The 19,839-nt window shown below is 42.0% G+C and overlaps 1 protein-coding gene across 2 annotated transcripts in view; it reads left to right on the top strand.

Moving 5' to 3' along the window:
* Positions 1-19,839, top strand: part of GLRA2 (glycine receptor alpha 2) — a 195,694-nt gene that overhangs the window by 142,551 nt on the left and 33,304 nt on the right. For both annotated transcript variants that reach the window (XM_067724441.1, XM_067724440.1), the window contains exon 8: positions 16,662-16,811. In XM_067724441.1, coding sequence (XP_067580542.1) covers positions 16,662-16,811 — 150 coding nt within the window. The remainder of the gene's footprint in view (positions 1-16,661; positions 16,812-19,839) is intronic.

The raw sequence follows: 19,839 nt of genomic DNA, 5'->3' as shown, positions 1-19,839 counted from the left end.
TTCTTGGCAAGATTCAGTTCCTCCTGGGCTGTTGGACTGAGGCCTCAGTCCCTCACTGACTGTTGACCGAACGCCACACTCAGCTCCTTGCCAGGCAGCCCTCTCCACTAAGGCAAGCAGTGCGGAGAGCCAGAGAGAATGCCAGCAGGAAAGCAAGTGCAAGCAAGACAGACCTCCAGCCTTTATAACCTCAGCGTGAAAGTAACCTCCCTTCACTTTTGCCATATTGTATGTTAGAAGCAAGTTGCTAGGTCCAGCCCACAGTCAAGTGGAGGGGGTTACCCAAGAATACGAATACCGGGAGGCAAGAATCACTGGGGTCCACTTCAGAAGGCTGCCTACCACACGCTAGTAAAACAAAGTCTTCATTGGTCTTCCAGTGTAATGCTATTAACATTTAAAAAAAATTTTTATACAGGAGGTTCTTACTAGTTATCTATTTTATACATATTAGTGTATATATGTCAATCCCAATCTCCCAGTTCATCCCACCACTACCCCCCGTTATTAACATTTTTAATTGATGTCCTGTCAACAGGAGTGTATGGCTGTTAGCACAACTGAGGCCATCCTGGGCCCTTACAGTTTCTTGTGTCCTTTCACTGACCCTACCCAGGACTGTACTGTGCAGTAAAGCCCTTCTCTGTCAGGGGCTTTGTAGCTAATAGATATTGTTTAATAATCATTAGGACCAGGTGGCCTCTGTGCTCCGTTAGTCCCCAAATAATGATGAAAATCTTTGCTGACTTATTCCTAGCACCCACTAGACTAGTTACCCATTCATGAATTTTGACTTAGGAATGCATGTCCTATTTCCAAACACCTACCCCCATACCCTAGGTTAACTATACAATTGTCCCAGTGGCCCCTTGGCCGTGTGGAGTGCAGCTGCGAATGCTTCCGGATCGTTGTCTGCCCGATCCCGCTCCCACCCTGTGAGTAGGTTACCCTATAATAAACTGATTCATTAATAATATGGAGCTGCCTCCCTCATTTTTCGGTTTCAAGATGCCTTCTCAGTTGGGTGGGCACGTTTCGTTCCCTCCATTCTCCAACAAGGAGTAATTTGTACCTTCATAATAGCTATATCCTTTTAGGCTCAAAATATAACTGTGATTCAATCTTCCTAACAAACTTCATAGCCAGCATGGAACAGTTTCTATGATGTTTCTACGAATAAGCTGCTCTCGTTATTTCCCTGACCCAAGGAGGGTTGGTATATGCGGGATGACTTGCATAGTATTAGATTGGAAATTAGTTTCTGTTACAGTTACACAATTGTAATTTGTCAATTTAAAATTAGATGTGCAGAGCAAAAAGGGAAGTAATGGGTGTTAAATGACATGGGTAATATAGATCCCAAATTGATTTGATGCTTACTTCTCCAGATTGGTTTTTGAACTGTGTTGACACTCCATTCTCACTGATGATGAGGAAACCAGCCAGATATAGGGCTTTTGTCAATAGGAAAGGAATTTTCAGGAGGACCTGTGGTTGGTTGCTATCCTGGTTCTAAACGGTGCATGATGTGACAGGCATCACGTTTGTGTCAGCCTTCCCTGATCTAATTTTAGTTTTGGGCCATTTGCTTCAGTAAACTACAGACCCCATAACAAGTATTTGGGTGCAGATAGTTCATTTGGGAGGGGGCCTCAGGAAGGACAAGTGAGAGAGTACGGAGTGTAAACAAGGAAAGGGGAAAAGCCAATAAAGTCTATTACTGAGCCAGTTACCATGGACGGCAAGTATGGTTCAATCCTGCTGGGGATCCTCTGAAAAACCATATAGAATTCTCATCAGATTTATCCCACCAAGTAACTGGAAATCCGGCGTCTTTATCCACTAACTCCCATCCCTCTATGGTTGAGAGGCGTCCCCCTGGAGTGTTCTAAGCTTCCTTGTATGCAAGTTGAGAAAGTTATTAAAGTGCCAAAAAATAAAACAAACAAACAAAAAAACAACTCTCAGGCAGAAAAGCAGCAAGGTTCAGGGCTTGAGGTGAGTTGCTGATGGTTTACAGGAGACTTTCTCACTCAATTTGCTGGTGAATTTGCAGTACATCTGCTACACATAGTCTTATGCAGGTAAATGTTTTCATCAATACAAGTTGTTTCTAAGCAAGGAATTCTCCATTTTAGGCAGGTGCCGCCTGGCACACAGAGGTGCTCAATGAATACGCATTACTGCATGACACTGAAGGTTGTTAAGACGGCACAGCAGAGAGCCAGAAGGCCGCTTCTTGCACTCACGGCCCTGATCACCTTGAGATTGGGACCCCATCCTGCTACTGACTTAGTTTCCTCCCTCATCACTTTCTCTTTCCCTTGAGTTATAGATTTTCAGAAACCTTAGAGATGATCATCCAACCCTTTTATATTTCCAAGAAGGAAACTGAGGCCCAGAAGGGTGAAATGACGTGGCCACCTTTGCAAAGTCAGCCAGTGGCAAAGCCAAGACCCACATCCCTGGCATCTTCTCACTGCTCTCTCCATCACAGCCCTGCCTCCTTTTCTTAGCTTCTGTAATGCTACAGGATTGATTTCCATCAAGGGACTGGGACTCATCTAAACTCTCTGAAGCAGATATATGCAACTGATGTATTAGAAATTGATGTACTCAATAAGCCCAACCCAAATCTTTCCACTTTCACAATTTATCTTTTGTTCTTTTTATAGCAGTCTGTACAATTCAATATTGAAATACAGAAATGTCTCCTGATAGCACGGTCTTTTTAATTTCTTCAAAGAGCTTGCTTATCTATTTGTGTCATTTTATTCAAGAGGCTGTAGGATTTCTTTTTAATTACGAACAGATTCCTGCAGGCTCATATCTAGTGCAAATAAGTAGCTAATTATTAGCGGGTGGTTTGTGTTTCTGGTTTTTGTGGTGAGGAGAAAGGCATGGAACTGACTTGCATCAAAATGTTGCTCTGCTACAAGAAATGGACACAGTGGAGGCCAGCTCTTGGGTAATTTACAGTAACAAAAAGTGAGATCACCAGCCCAGCCAGAGGCTCTTGTACCACGTTAATTCCAGGCCTCTGATTGACCTGGAGCTCTTTTTCTTGTTTTCTTCTCCCCATATGTAACCTTGAACATGATGGAGGCCTGATTCACTTCAGGAGCTTGAGGTTGCCATGCCCCAGGCATGAGCGCCCAGGGTCTCAGGCCAAGAAGGGAAGGTTTCTATCAAGGTGACTTCCGCAGAGCCCTCCTCACTCACCTGCTGCCTGCACCATGAGCTAACATTAAAGTGCAGAGCTGAAGCTAAACCAGGCCACAGGCCAGGGCGTGGGTGGTAAAGCTTCTTGGCTACCACTGACTGCCATTCAATAGATATTAATATCTCAGTTGTGAAACACTCTTGCCCTCCACCAAAGGAACATCCGTCCTTATCCCCAGGCTGTGGCATCCCAGGGCTCAGAGGATTCAGGTGCATTGCAGGGAAGCTCAGCACCTGGAGAAGCCTCTTTGCACCCCAGATTCATCACAGGATCCCAGGTGCTCTTGAGGAAATGGCTTCTCTATCACTACAGGTTGGAATGGGCTTCTAAGCCTGCCACCGTTTGTAGTCCAGGATCGTCCATTGCTCACCTATCTCACCCACCCCACCAAGCATCTCAGAAGTCCGCTTGCATCAGAAGTCCGCCATCGTGATTGCTCTGGGATGACCAAGAGCCCGCACATACCGAGCAATGGCCTGCCTGCTCACTCTGCTAAGGTTCAGGGTTGCAAAAATGGTCGGGGGTGAGAGATTTGGCCCGTGTTGCCTTCCTGATCTGGCCTCCTCATGCTACTCCAGGGAGCGCAGCCGACTTGGAAATCATAAGGCAACGAGCCCAGTCTAGGGGGTGGAGACCACTCAGCTTCTCCAGATTTCCCCTCCCATCCAGCCCCCTCTCTGGGCAGCAGCAGACGGAGGACAGGAGAAAACCACTGTCATCGCTACAAACCCTAGCCGCCATCCCAAGGCCTTTCCCTCAGCCTGAGTCAGAGAACGAGACTGGACGGTTTTTATTAAACTTCCCTCCTCTCCTTCCTTGTTCATAAGAATGAAATTTGAAGCTGCGACGAGGTGGGTGGGGGAGTAAATAAAGAAGTGGAAACAGCACCCATGGCTGAGAAAGCAGATGAAGGGCAGTGTAGCTCTCTCTTATTTTCCCACATTTCTTTTCACAGTAGCTCCATGGCTGCAGGTGTGACTGTGCTGTCTCGAGCTCGCCCAGCCCGCTGCCTGCACTCTCTCACCTCTTTCACATCAGATGTTGTCATCTGGTGAAACCACAGCCTGTGAGTAATTCTGCCGACTCACTCCCTGGGGACAGTTTCCCTCAGGGGTCAGGGAGCCAGAAAAGCACGGAGGGTGGAGTCAAGCCAGAGGAGATGTGAGGAGCAGCTCACCCACTCTTCTGCCGTGTGATCTTGCTAGAGTTAAAGAGTAAACTCAGCTTTCTTATCTATATCACAGAGATAACTCCTAGAGTTCTGTGGCTGAAAGCGTTTCACTGATCATGGTGGTGGGAGTTCGTTGTTTTGTTTTCGTAACAGCACATCGCAGCCCCCCTGACATATAGGAGTGCTCGCTACGACGAGATGCCATTTTACGTGAACTTAGCTTGTGTGAGTTTGAAATAGGGCAATGTAAAAATACTAATAAAGTCTTAATGCATGCACAGAACATGAAATACAACCAAATTCTACTTTTTATGTATTCCTCTAGGGAAAATTGCCTTGAATTATGCAAGCTTTGAATTATGTAATATCTTCAAGAGCTCATTCCTGGCAAACCAATGTGACTGAGGGTCCACAATCTGCCAAATGAGTGTTAAGATTTACCGGAAGTGTCTTATGCAATCCTTCAGTGACCCCATGACACTGGGATCCTTGGATCATTTCCTTCCTTTTCCCGTCTTCATATTCTCCCTGATTCTCTCCCTCTCTCCCTCTCTCCCTCTCTCCCTCTCTCTCTCTCTCTCTCTCTTTCTCTCTCTCTCTCTCTCTCTCTCTCTCTCTCTCTCTCTCTCTCTCTCTCTCTCACACACACACACACACACACACACACACACACACACACACACACACACTGACTACACAGATATCTATTAAGTGGAGCATCGTCTCATTATCCACCAAAAGCCTTTGGTTGCCTTTCCAAAACTGATATCATCCAACTGGCTCTTTTCTTCATTGTGGTTATTCTTACACTGCTGGGCAATTTGCTCCTGACTCCCAACTCCCTCCTCATTCCTGCCCTTGCCTAAGAAACAATATACTGCACTTCTTTTGTCGTTGAAGGTGCAGCCACCGGAAGCAGACTATGGAAGGAATCAGTATTCCTGTCCATCAGCTGAGAATATGGTGAGACATGTGGCAGACGCAGCACAGGGAAGAAGCCCCACCAGCCCTGCTCCCTCCCCTTCCTCCAGATGCCACTCCTTCCTCACCTTGCCTCCCTCCCCCAGACACCTACATTTGCAGAAAGCTGAGCCTTGGGGCTGCCTTTTTCCAGGGTGTCCCTATGATGCCTCTAACAGTGGCTGTCACCTAGGATTATTCGTGCATTCTGGGGCTGGCAGTTCTACCCTTCTCTTGCCTCTCCACTCACAAAACTCACACGGAGAGTGTGCTTTGGCAAGCAACTTTGAACAGTTTTCTGACCACCATAATGGAGAGAAATTTATTCATCTTAAGAAATAATATCAGCTAACTAGACCTGTGTGCCACCCAACACCCAAATTATTTGGTCCCTGAGGTTGTTCAGGTCCTGTCCTGATGAAAGCTTTGTGGTCTAAGGAATGCCCTTGGTAACTAGTTGGTTCCTGCAGGTACGGGCTTGGAGGCACTGCCACCCAATGGCTCTTTTTACAAACAGCACCCTTACAAGAGTTGTGTTTATTCAGTACTCTACCCAGAACCTAGTAAGAGTGTAAGACATGGAGAGAAAACGGGGTGCGGTGGTTACACTGGGACAGGCCAGGTAGTCAGTGCTGCCACCATCCTTCTCTTCCAAGGAAATGTGATTTTCCTGGCGTTAAACGGCAGATGTGAGCTCTTTAATTAGGCAATAAAAATGGCAACTTGGCAGTGAAATTGTAAAGATAAAATTGTACAACACCATGAATCTCTGGCACTAGGATTAATTCGACTGCTTATATTTTTTCTGATGATATTTTTTACCATGACTGAACGTAGGTAAGAGACAAAACAGAAAGTCAAAGCCAGAATTCTCATTTCCATCTTTGTTGCTTACTACTTGTATAAGATTTAGAAATGCATTTAATAAACTTATTTTTCTCCCCCATAAAATGAGGATGGAGAGGGTGGTGGTGTACTTCATAGCACTCAATAAAAGACGATTGATTGGAGCTACCAAAGGCTTCTGTCCCATGTAATGGAAGCGCAGGTCAGGCTACTGTGACCAACGGGTATCCATTTCAACAGCTGCATTAATCAGGGTTAATTAAGATTTGTCCTTCTAAATTGGATGAAAAGAAACTGTACTCTACAGAGCAGAAAATCTTCTATTCTGGTTTAGCAGTGGATTGTATGCATACTCTGAGAATAATTAAACACTGACTCAAGCAGGTGGGTGTGAGACATCATTCCACTTAAAGCAAGAAAAATATCTTAGTATTTTGACATTGTCCTATAAATTCCATTTTGTCTCTTTTCTATTAAAAAAATACTTGGTTTATCACAGTCATTTGTGATTTTTCTCTACTGGAGAGAATTTCTCTTCATACGTGTTCATACCCATCCTCCTTGGCTGGCTGCTAGAGGAACGTCTCAGCTCTCTGGGGTCAGCCTAGGGGATGAGAATGTGGATATATTTCAGTTGGCACATTGTCAAATGGTAGTGCCTTGCCCATGAGGGATGGAGAGGGCACCCAAGCTGTAAGGACATTCAGGCAATCCTTATACAATGACGAGCCACTCTTCTATGATGGGGATAAACACTGGGTAGAAAATGGCCGAACCCATGAACAACTGGCTTCATGACGCAGGAAATGGTGTAGTCTTTGAATGTAGACAAAACAAATTATGGGACTAAAGTAAATAAATTCATGGTTTGATTTTCCATTTTGAAACTGATCTCAGTATTATAATTAATGAAAAAATTTCCTCATGAAAAACTGCCAAGGTTTTCAAAAATACCTAGATAGTGTTGAAAAAAAAAAAAAACACTAATGAAAAGTATCTCTAAGAAATGTCAACATGATGCCAAAGTAACTGAGTAATGAGATAAACTCCATCAACTAACTGGTCTGTTCAAATATCAGATAAATGTTTATTTAGTGCCACAAAAACCTAAACAACTTGACTGGCTCTACTGTTTCACCAGATATGTTTGTAAACTACAGGAATTGTAAATTCAGCAGAATAACTATTCTTCTTTCCCTTAGTGAAAATAAATCTAGAGTAATCTTAATATCATCAGCTATTGGCTTTAAAAGACGTGAGATAAATTTTTTCCCTTTAGTGATTGTGAGAGGAATTTGAATTTATATGCAGCTTGAATAACTTGTCAGTCAACAGAAACTATGCGGCATTTACTCAATGCACAAAGACTTGTTCTTGGGGGGTATAGATACAAAAGACATCCCTGGGTCTTTATCCTCCAAGCATCCTATACTTTAACTAGGCAGATAAAACATGCAAACATGAAGCACACACTCAACTGTCCGATGCTAACTACCAGTGCATTACAAATCCTAAAGATGGGTAAGACCACTGTGGGCTAGAATAGGCAGAGAAAGCATCACTCTGGAGATGGAGACTGAGCTACTCCTTGAGGAATTACCTGGAAATACATAGGCAGAGAAAGCAGGAAAAGGGAGGAAGAATTTCTATGCTGGGAGAAGAGTGTAAACCAAGATTTCTCAGCCTTCGTACTATTAACATTTGGGGCTGGATAATTCTTTGTCATGGGGGCTGTCTTATGCATTGTTGGGCTTTTTAGCAGTATCCCTGGCCTCTACTCACTAGAAGCCTGTGGCAAAATCTCACTCCCCAGGTGGGACAACCAAAACCACCTTCAGACATTGCCAAGTGTCCTCTCACGGCAACATCAGCCCCAGCTGAGGACCACTGAACCAGGCCTGGATACCTGGGTTGGGGGCGGGTGCTTTCTCTATCTCAGAGCTTATCAATCTCAGAATTATTGACATTTTGGGCTGGATAACTATTCACTGTGGGGACTGTCCTGTGCTTTATAGGATGTTTAGCAGCATCCCTGACCTCAACCAACTAGACACGAGTAGCACCTCCCCCTGGTTGTGACAACCAAAAATATCTCCAGACATCGCCAAACGTCTCCTGTGGTGCAAAATTACACCCATCTGAGAATGACTGAGATTCTCAGTAGGAATGCACTTGGCTTCCTCAGGGTAAGAAGAACTGCTTAAACAAAGCACAAGGTTCATGTTAGGAAAGAGTGGAATAAGACTGAATAACTAGGGTGGACACATGCTGTGTGAGATCTTGGATACTAGAGCCTGTACTAGGCAGCCACAGTAGTTCTCAAGATGTGCTGCAAAATGAGTTGGTGTTTAAATTAAATCTGGCAGAAGCAAAAGCATAAAGTGCCACGAGGAGGAACTGGGTACAGGGTGATCAGTTAGGAAGTTGTTATAATAACCAGGTGTAAGCGTTGATGGCCAGGATTGCAGTGACATCTTTGGAATGGAGAGAAAAGGGTGAACCTAAGGGTGCTTTGCAGAAGTCAATGTTGAGCTTTTGCAACAGACTGAATAGAGGTGAAGGCAAGGAAAGAACTAATGGTGAAACTAGTGTTGCCGGTGGGAAGCAAGATTCAAATGAAGTGAATGGGAAGGTGGGGCATTTAATGATTTTGCTTTTGCAAATCCTAACTGCGGGCCCTTTTTATATATTTTTTGGCCATGCTGCAGGGCATTGTGGGATCTTAGTTTCCAGACCAGGGATCAGACCCATGCCCCCCGCAGTGGAAGCATGGGCTCCTAACCACTGGACCACCAGGGAATTTCCCAGGCCTTTTATTTTTTTAATTTATTTTTTTAAAATTTATTTTATTTATTTATTTTTGGCTGTGTCGGGTCTTAGTTGTGGGATGTGGGATCTTCGTTGTGGCATGGGATCTTTCGTTATGGCATGCGGGTTTTCTCTTCTCTAGTTGTGGCACGCAGGCTCCAGGGTGCGTGGGCTCTGTAGTTGTGGCACACGGGCTTACTATCTGCTGTTTAATGCCAGGAAAATCAGATTTCCTTGGAAGAGAAGGATGGTGGCAGCACTGACTACCTGGCCTGTCCCAGTGTAACCTGTTGCCCCGTGGCACATGGGATCTTAGTTCCCTGACCAGGGATGGAACCACCCACATCCCCTGCATTGTAAGGCGGATTCTTTACCACTGGACCACCAGGGAAATACCACCACCACCACCACCTCACCCCCACCCCGCACTGGGCCTTTTATAATGAGCACAAGAATACTGGTGAGAGGTCAGGAGGTCAGGACTGAGTGATGGGTTTGGGAACGTTGGAAATACAAAACCCTGAAATCTCCATGGCTTTAAACAATAAAAATTTATTTCTCACTCCTATTACATTCCACTGTGAAATGGGTGGCCCTGCGTCTTTTAGGGATCCAGGCTTCTCCCATCTTTTGGCACTGCCATCTTAGATGAGTGACACCCAAGGTGGCTGCAGAAAGGTTAAGTCCTAATGACCTCTTGGGAGATTTCAGAGGCCCTGAAGCAGTGTATATGACTTCTGCCCACATTCCACTGGGGAAATCTTGTTTACTGGTGTCCCAGGAAGAGGAAATGGGATTCACAAGAACTTGGCCAATCTCTGCTATGGGAGAGACACACACACACACACACACACACACACACACACACACACACAGAGAGAGAAACTATAGGAGTGAATGAATTTATTGAGGACCTGAAGATACAGGGAAAATAGAAGAGGAAAGAGTTCAAGGACCACAGATAAGAAATCGAAGAAGATTCAGCAAAGGATTCAGAGATGTTGTTAGAAAGCTTGGAAGAGAACTGACTCTGTGTAGAGTTGAGAGTGTCAGGAGAGAAGGTAAATTTCTATATGGAGGGAAAATGTCTACTTTTGCTAAGACTCTTGCTTTTGAGACAAAGAAATCCAAGCTAATTAGAAAAGGCCTTATATATCTATACCCCACCTCAAAACCATAACTAGCTTATCTTTACAAGCAGTCTGAAACCCAGATGCCTCTGCCTGGAAGTTGTGTTGGCCCAGCCTACCTGTCCATACCTCACCATGCACTTCCCCAGTACCCAGCACATCCCAGTCACTGGATTGCTGACCATCCTCAAGTCCACCTATTCTCTCCCATCTTCATGGTTTGCTTTCATAGCTTCTTCCACCCATCAAAGTCCTGGCTTTCCTCAAGCCCTAAGTCAAATGCCACGCCATCCAGGAACGAAGCCTTTTCTGATTTTCCCTGTCACTACTGAACTCCCCACATCTTCCAGCCACCTTTTGGTTTTTCCTCTACTTTGGCATGTGAGACCACCTGCTTTGCATCAGTTTTATGTTCACTTGACTGTCTCCCTCACTAGACCGTGGTTTTCTCAAGCACCAAATAGGGCCACCGAGATTTACATCCCCAGGACAAACCAGACAACACTGCAGTCTATGTCAGGGGCTGGCAAACATTTTCTGTACAGGGTCACATAGTATTTTAGGATTTCCAGACCATATGGTCTCTGTCACAACTACTCAACTGTGCCATTTTACTGTAAAAGCTGCCGTGGACAATATATAAATGAATGAGTATGGCTGTGTTCCAATAAAACTATTTATAGAACGTGGTGGGGCAGATTCGATTCATAGGTCCTAATTTGCTGCTCCCTGACCTATGTGAATGGCGCTTTCTGGAGCACAGCATGAACAGGTTCCCCTGGGGTATCATCTGGGGAGTCCTGGGAAGAATCAATGTGCATCTTAGTTATTCTTGTATTTCTGCCCCACCTCCCACCAGCACCTACTACAGTGCCTTCCACATAGTAGGCCCTCAGCGTTTATGTCTCTGAATTAAATATACCTGGAGAGATAACACTAAATGAATCATACTAGCATTTTGAGAGCTTCATTAATTTGAAAACTGTTTTGCAAGACTGTAGTAATGTAGTTCAGGAAGGGCTCATGTAAGCCCAGGAATCATAAAAATAATGTGACAGGAAAAAATGTGAGGTAAAAACATCTAAGAATTAGCAGCCAAAGGGAGAGAATGTGACATCAGAGCTGGATGGAAGTAACAAAAAGGCATTTCAATCCTGAGAGACCAGCACTGAAGGACATCCCATCATACGTAATAGATGTCTCACAGCACCACCTAAATCCGTGTGAATAATGCAGTTAATGCCAGCACTTCAATGCTGGAAAGATGATCATGATTTGGAGGAAACTCGGAGACCAACCAAAATCATTAAGAGACTGAAAGGATTTGTTTATGAGCAGTTATAAAAGAAGCCAAATACGTGCCTGGCCTGCTGATGGCTAGAAGGAGAGGGGGGAAAGGTTTACAAATGACTGAGTGCTATAAACACTAGCAAGGGGAGGAATGATGGTGAGTTCTACTGCACTTAGCTTTTGGTATGGACATCTATCAGGCACTGACAAATTCTTCTCATTATTAGGTCTTAAAACATTCAAAGGCCACCTGAATAATATATAACCGGAATGCTGTGATTGGTAATGTTCGATTATTACAGGAGAATAGGACTGCTCCAGGACAGCAAATACAAGAAAATTATTGCTTATTAAGGAAAGAAACATTCCAGGAATGCTTGGTGAGCTGAGAGAATTTAAATGCACTAACAGTCCACTCTCAGAAATATCCAGTATGTGCAATTGTGGGTAATGTTATATAGTAAAGAATTGTTGAAGTTAAAGTACAAAAATGGAAAGATGGCCAGCTATTTCCTTCATTCCTTCCTTCTGTCATTCAATCATCCATTTATCCATCCATCCCACATATCTAATGTTTACTCACTATTTGCCAGGTCCTGGGCTGGTGGTGATACAAAGAGTAATACTACACAGGACCTTTCTTAAAAAAAAAAAAAGTTTACAGTCTAGTGAGTCTAGTGGTTGGGTCAGGGAAGCTGCTGGACTGAAAAAGAACAGACAGGCTCAATAGAGAGTTATAAGGGAGCAAGGAAAAGTGGCCCCCAACCCAGATGAGACAAAAGTAGGAAGGTTAGGGATGCTTCCCAGAGGAGCTGGTATCCAAGCCAAGTCACGAAGGATTCTGAGTCATCTGTTAATCAGAAAGACTGAGAATAAGCATCGCAGGTGCTATACCACTTTGTCACAACATATGTGGGACTGCCAAGTAGTTCAGATTGATGGAGACAAATAGTGCAAGGCAGGTGGTAACCTTAAAAATAATAATTGGAATATATTAGGACAGTGGGCAGTTTTTATTTTCTTTGTTGATTTTTCTGTCTCTTCCAAGATTTTTCTATTAACAAAATCACACCCTTATGTAGTCAAATAATTACAAACATTTATATAGTACTTACTCTGTGCCAAACACTATTCTAAGCACTTTGCATACATTAAGTGATTTTATCCACATAACTCTACGAAATAGCTACTATTATTTTCCTTTATACAGATGAGGAGGGGAAGCAGAGACAGGTTAAACAATTTGGCAAAGTTAGAGTAACAACAGAGCAGTGTTTCTTACTTCGGGCATCTCATTCTAGAGTCTCTGCTTTTACATCCTCTATGCTCCTACTAACTTTCTAAGTCAGGAGCATATCTTCTTAGCATTTACTCCCATAATCCCAGTCTAAAAATTGACCTAACAAATAATCAGAGATATAGTTAAATATCTGGTGGGGGGGGGAAGAGTATTCATAGCTCCCAAATTTACAGTAGCATAAAATGAAACTAAAAATCACCTAAATATCCTATCATACAGAATGATTAATGATGGTATAGACAATTATACAAGCACTGGAAATTATGATTTAGAAGAAAGTTAAATTACATGGGAAATGCTCACTACAAAGGTCAAAGGGAGATGCAAGGTACAAAAGGTATAATCCCAGTAGTATGTTTGTGTGTGTCCAGAAAGGAGATTCGCTAGTCAGACTGGGTTCCAATTCCAATCTTAGCTCCGCCACCTTTTAGCTTTCTCACTTTGGGTAATAATCTAACCTCTCTGTACCCCACTTTCCTCACCAGAAAATGGGGGTAATACAGTTGTCATAATGGTTAGAAAATTAATATATGTAAAATGCATAAATTCTGGATGGCAAACACTCAGTAACAACTATCAAAAAACAGGAAACCCTATTTAAAAATTAGAACTAGATAGTACACATTCACATAGGCAGTTGAATAAGAATCGTTTGTAGTCTGTGGTCCAACATGTTACAACTTCATCTAATTATTTTCCCCCTCCTGTTTAAAAAAATAATTGGAAGTTGAGTGAGATGAAAGGAACTTTGCATTGCAAGTAAAAAGTATTTGCTTTCAGAATCTGCTTTATCAAATAAGATGTACAAAGCACTCAACCAATCACAGAAGGGTCATAAAAGTTTCCTTTTTAACCAGATACCTTCCCAAGGCTACAGCCCTGATATTTTACTTTGGTTGAATATCTTGATTTGTGATAGTTTACAACTATTTAACCTCAACATAATGAAAGCCATATATCACAAACCCACAGCTAACATCATACTCAACAGTGAAAAGCTGAAAGCATTTCCTCTAAGATCAGGAACAAGACAAGGATGCCCACTCTTGCCACTTTTATCCAACATGGTATTGGAAGTCCTAGCCACTGCAATCAGAAAATAAGAAATAAAAGGAATCCAAATTGGAAAAGAAGAAGTAAAACTGTCACTGTTTGCAGACGACATGATACTATACATAGAAAATCCTAAAGACGCCACCTGATACTACTAGAGCTCATCAATGAATTTGGTAAAATTGCTGCATAAAAAAATTAATATACAGAAATCTGTTACTTTTCTATACACTAACAACAAAATATCAGAAAGAGTAATTAAGGAAACAATCCCATTTATCATCACATCAAAAAGAATGAAATACCTAGGAATAAACCTACCTAAGGAGGTAAAAGCCTCTACTTAGAAAACTATAAAACACTGATAAAAGAAATTGAAGATGACACAAACAGATGGACAGATATACCACATTCTTGGATTGGAAAAATTAATATTGTTAAAACGATGATACTACCCAAGGCAATCTACAGATTCAATGAAATCCCTATTAAAATACTAATGGCATTTTTCAAAGAACGAGAATAATTGTAAAATTTGTATGGAAATACAAAAGACCCCGAATAGCCAAAACAATCTGGAGAAAGAACAGAGCTGAAGGAATCATTCTCCCTGACTTTAGACTATACTACAAAGCTATAGTAAACAAAACAGTATGGTACTGGCACAAAAACAGACACACAGATCAATGGAACCGGACAGACAGCCCAGAAATAAACCCACACATTTATGGTCCACTAATCTTCAAGAAAGGAGGCAAGAATATATAATGGAGAAAAGACAGTCTCTTTGATAAGTGGTGCTGGGAAAACTGGACAGTTATATGTAAAAGAATGAAATTAGAACACTATATACAAAAATAAACTCAAAATGGATTAAAGACCTAAATATAAGATCAGAAACCATAAACATCCTAGAGGAAAACATAGGCAGAACACTGTTTGACATAAATCACATCAATATTTTTTTTGGATCTGTCTCCTAAAGCAAAGGAAATAAAAGCAAAAATAAACAAGGAGCACCTAATCAAACTTAAAAGTTTTTGCACAGCAAAGGAAATCATGAGCAAAATGAAAAGACAACCTCTGGAATGGGAGAAAATATTTGCAAATGATATGATCAATAAGGGGTTAATATCCAAAATATATAAACAGCTTATACAACTCAACATCAAAAAAAAACAAACAACTTGGGCTTCCCTGGTGGCGCAGTGGTTGAGAGTCCGCCTGCGATGCAGGGGACACGGGTTCGTGCCCCGGTCCGGGAAGATCCCACATGCTGCGGAGCGGCTGGGCCCGTGAGCCATGGCCACTGAGCCTGCGCGTCCGGAGCCTGTGCTCCACAACAGGAGAGGCCACAACAGTGAGAGGCCCGCGTACCACAAAAAAACCCCCAAAAAACCAAAAAATAAAACAACGTGATTAAAAAAGTGGGCAGAAAACCCGAATACACATTTCTCCAAAGAGGACATGCAGATGGCCAACAGGCACATGACAAGATGTTCAACATCGCTAATCATCAGGGAAATGCAAATCAAAACAACAGTAAGATGTCACCTCACACCTGTCAGTATGGCAACCATCAGAAAGAACACAAATAACAAATGTTGGTGAGGATGTGGAGAAAAGGGGTGCAGCCACTAGGGAAAACAGTATGGAGGTTTCTAAAAAAACTAAAAATAGAACTACCATATGACCCAGCAATTCCACTCCTGGGTATATATCTGAAAAAAACAAAAACACTAATTCGAAAAGATACATGCACCCCAGTGTTCATAGCAGCATTATTTAGAATTGCCAAGATATGGAAGCAACCTAAGTGTCCATCAATAGATGTATGGATAAAGAAGATGTGGTGTGTATACACACACACACACACAATGGAATGCTACTCAGCATAAAAAAGAACTAAATTTTGCCATGTGCAACTAAGTCAGACAGAGAAAGACAAATACTGTACGATATCACTTATGTGTGGAATCTAAAAAATACAACAAACTAGTGACTATAACAATAAAGAAAAGAGGGAAGAGATATGGGAACACATGTATATGTATAACTGATTCACTTTGTTATAAAGCAGAAACTAACACACCATTGTAAAGCAATTATACTCCAATAAAGATGTAAAAAAAAAAAAAAAAAGACTCACAGATATAGAGAGGTTACCAGTGGGGCAAGGGAAGAAGGGAGGGGCAATTTAGGGGTAGGGGATTAAGAGGTAAAAACTATTGTGTATAAAATAAGCTACAAGGGGAATACAGCCAACATTTTAAAATAACTACAAATGGAGTACAACCTTTAAAAATTGTGAATCACTATATTATACACCTGTAACTTGTATAATATTGTATATTTCAATAAAAAAAAGAAGAAACTTGTTTCTGCATCAGTTAGGATCAAAAGCTGAATGGAAATTACAAATTGGTTTTTGAAGGACCCAAAGCCAGATATAGTTTATTTCTCATCCAAGTTTTGGAATTATCTTAATGAGTTTTTAAATGGTAAGAAAAAATAGAAGGAAATGAGCAGTTTCAAGAGTAGCACCCACTGTTTTACCTCAAAGTTTTTTCTTTCTTTTTTTTTTTCACGAAGGCAGTTCTTGTAGTCACCTTTGGAGCTGGTCTCAGGGATGAGGCTACTTGAGCAGGTGGGCTACACTGAGAGAAATGGAACAAGGGCCTGGGGCAGGGGGGCATGTAACTTTCACTGCTCTGCCCAGAATCTGCAAAGTGGGATGGAAAACGCTTAAGCACTTTCTTAAGGAAAGCCTAGAAAATAATCCTTGATGAAGGGAAATGACGTTATTCTGCTGCTCACACCATAAGGAGCCTGGTTTCCCCACAAGTTTTCACGGTGTCTCTGTCTCTCCCTCTCTCTCAGGTCTCCTACGTAAAAGCGATTGACATCTGGATGGCAGTGTGCCTTCTGTTTGTGTTTGCAGCCTTACTGGAATATGCAGCAGTGAACTTTGTCTCCAGGCAGCACAAGGAGTTTCTGCGGCTCCGGAGAAGGCAGAAGAGGCAGAATAAGGTACAGTTGACCCTGAGTGCAGACAAAGTCAGGTAGAGCTCGAGGTGGTTATCCAGGCAATGTAATTTATAAAATAGAACAATACATAGCGAGCAAGAAGCTGAAGTTAATTTTTGTCCTGATTCAGCCTTCTATACTGAATTCCTGCTCAGGTTAGTCCTTTAAAATTGAGACAGAGTTGTCACATTTAGCAAATAAAATTCATCAACAGATGAATGGATAAAACAGATGTGGTGTATACACATACACACACACACACACACACACACACTGAAATATTACTCAGCCATAAAAAAGAATGGAATAATGCCATTTGGAACAACATGGATGGACCTAGAGATTATCATACTAAGTGAAATAAGTGAGACAGAGAAAGAGCAATATCATGTGATATCACTTATATGTGGAATCTAAAAAAAATGATTCAAATGAACTTATTTACAAAACAGAAATAGACTCACAGACATAGAAAACAAACTTATGGTTACCAAAGGGGAAAGGGGGAAGAGGGATAAACCAGGAGTTTGGGATTAACACATACACACTACTATATATAAAATAGATAACCAACAAGGACCTACTGTATAGCACAGGGAACTATACTCAATATCTTGTAATAACCTATAAGGGAAAAGAATGCGAAAAAGAATACACACACACACACACATACATATACATATATATAACTGAATCGCTTGGCTATACACCTGAAACTAACACAACATTGTAAATTTACTATACTTCAATTTAAAAAATATATAGGGCACACAGTTAAGCCTGAATTTCAGATAAATAATAAATATTTAGTATAAGTACATCCGAGATGTTGCATGGAACAGACTTATATTAATAAATTATTTGTTGTTTATCTGAAATTCAAATGTAACTGGGAGCCCTGTGTTTTACCTAGCAACTGTAGTTGGAGATATATATTCCGTTTGACAAAATTATTTTAAAATCCTGTTGTTTTGAACATTGATAATTTGTGTGCGTGTCTTTGCTCACAAAACTGCTTTTTTTATGAATTGCTCGGCTTTATGTAAATAAGGTCCCTACTCATGTTGATTTCAACCTGATAAATCCAATTAGACTGATCTCATTGTCTCAACTTTAATTTTAATGCAGAAACCCAAAACTTACATTATCTAGAAGTTTGAGGTTGGAAATACATGGCTCGAAACCTCCAGTTCAGTGGTTCCCAAACTTGCCTGCACATTAGAATAGCTTGGAGATCTTTCAAAAATCCCAAACCGGGTCTTCCCTGGTGGCGTAGTGGTTGAGGGTCCGCCTGCCGATGCAGGGGACACGGGTTCGCGCCCCGGTCCGGGAAGATCCCACGTGCTGCGGAGCGGCTGGGCCCGTGAGCCATGGCCGCTTGGGCCTGCGCGTCCGGAGCCTGTGCTCCGCAATGGGAGAGGCCGCAACAGTGAGAGGCCCGCGTACCGCAAAAAAAAAAAAAAAAAAATCCCAAACCTTGGCCATACCCCATACCCATTAATCCCAGTCTCGGAATGGGGCACAGGTGTATCTTCTGAAGGTCCCCAGGCAATGCCAGTGTGCAGACACATTTGGGAAGCAGTGCCCTGGTTTATAACTTAATTTCATATAGGACTCCAGAAGCCTTGCACTTGCTTTCAGTTTCAGATTCTGGGAGAGAAATATGCTCTTTGATACGGAGAACTCCAGTGCCTGTAACAATACACTAGCGAACTGAAGTCAAAATTTTACATACAAGAGATGAGAGAGAGTTTTCAAAATCTGTTCCCCCTAAAAAATGATACATTAAACTTGCTGGGAGCCTAGAAGATAGCATGGAAGATCATGTGGGATCATGGGAGGAACCTTTTTTCGAAATGGAAAATAAAAGAACATGTTTGACAACAGGAATACTGTAGCAAAAAGGGAGAAATCAACAACGCAGTGAAAGGACACCATAATTTCTAGGAAAAACAAAAAAACCTTTAGAAGATGAGAAAGGGTGAAATCCAGAACCAAGGGTCAGGGGTGGCCTTACACGAGGACAGATATTTCAGCCATTTTAATAATGACTTAAATTAGTGTCAGTTCATTGATGAGGATACCAAAGCACGGTTAAATAATTTGCCCGTGCTCATGCGCCACGAAGTAGCACAGCAAGATCTGAGGTGTGATGCTGTGTCTCCAGAGCCCATGTGCTACACCACTGTACCGACAAAATGGGAGAATGACACTGGTAGTTGGATGATGGTACGATGTAGAGCTCCTAATTGCTCCTATCATTTCCAAGGATTATGAGGCAGGTTACCAGCTGAAAATGGCATGGAAAGGAGGAATGTAGAAGGTTTAAGGAGGAAAGATATAGTATTAAATAGTAGTTTGGGAGAATAAAAAAGCCATTGCTCAAGGAGAGAGATGGGGTCAGAATGCTGAGGCAGAGGTAGTGGGAGAGCCCAGCTGAGGTGTGTGGTTATGAATTTAAAGTTTACGATTAAATTTAAAACTTTAATTAAAACAATCAGCAGGTGCCCCTTTGCAGTCAAAGCTCTTACTATCATTGACAATTGACTTTTGAAAAAAAAAAAGGAGGGGGAGGCATTTCCAATTATTTGTCCCGTAGGAAACGGCATCTTTCCAAAGTAGCACTTTCCAATTTTTTTGAGTCTGAATTATGTTTAGAAAAAATGGTAACAAGAGCTCACACTGATTGAGGGGTTACTATAAACCATACTTTCCATACAAGAATTGATTTAGTCCCCACAACTGTGAGCACTGTGATCATACAGCCCAGTTTACTGCAGAAAGTCCTGTTTCTGCCTATTTTCCTGATGCCCTGTGTAATTTAGCATTTGTCTTGGATTATTCATTTTAAACCAAAACACTTATTAATAGTTGCATTAAAATAAACTCAGATGGGTTTGGTGGACCTCTACTCTATACATCTGCTTTCTGTCATGGTGTGATCTTCTTTCTGGGTTGGGGGTACACAGGTGCAGTACACAAGTTCTCACTTTAACATGTGTTGAAATCTAAAAAATAACCATCCCCATCC

Source organism: Pseudorca crassidens, chromosome X (assembly GCF_039906515.1).
Source record: "Pseudorca crassidens isolate mPseCra1 chromosome X, mPseCra1.hap1, whole genome shotgun sequence".
Taxonomy (NCBI): domain Eukaryota; kingdom Metazoa; phylum Chordata; class Mammalia; order Artiodactyla; family Delphinidae; genus Pseudorca; species Pseudorca crassidens.
This window is presented reverse-complemented; position numbering and strand designations above follow the sequence as displayed.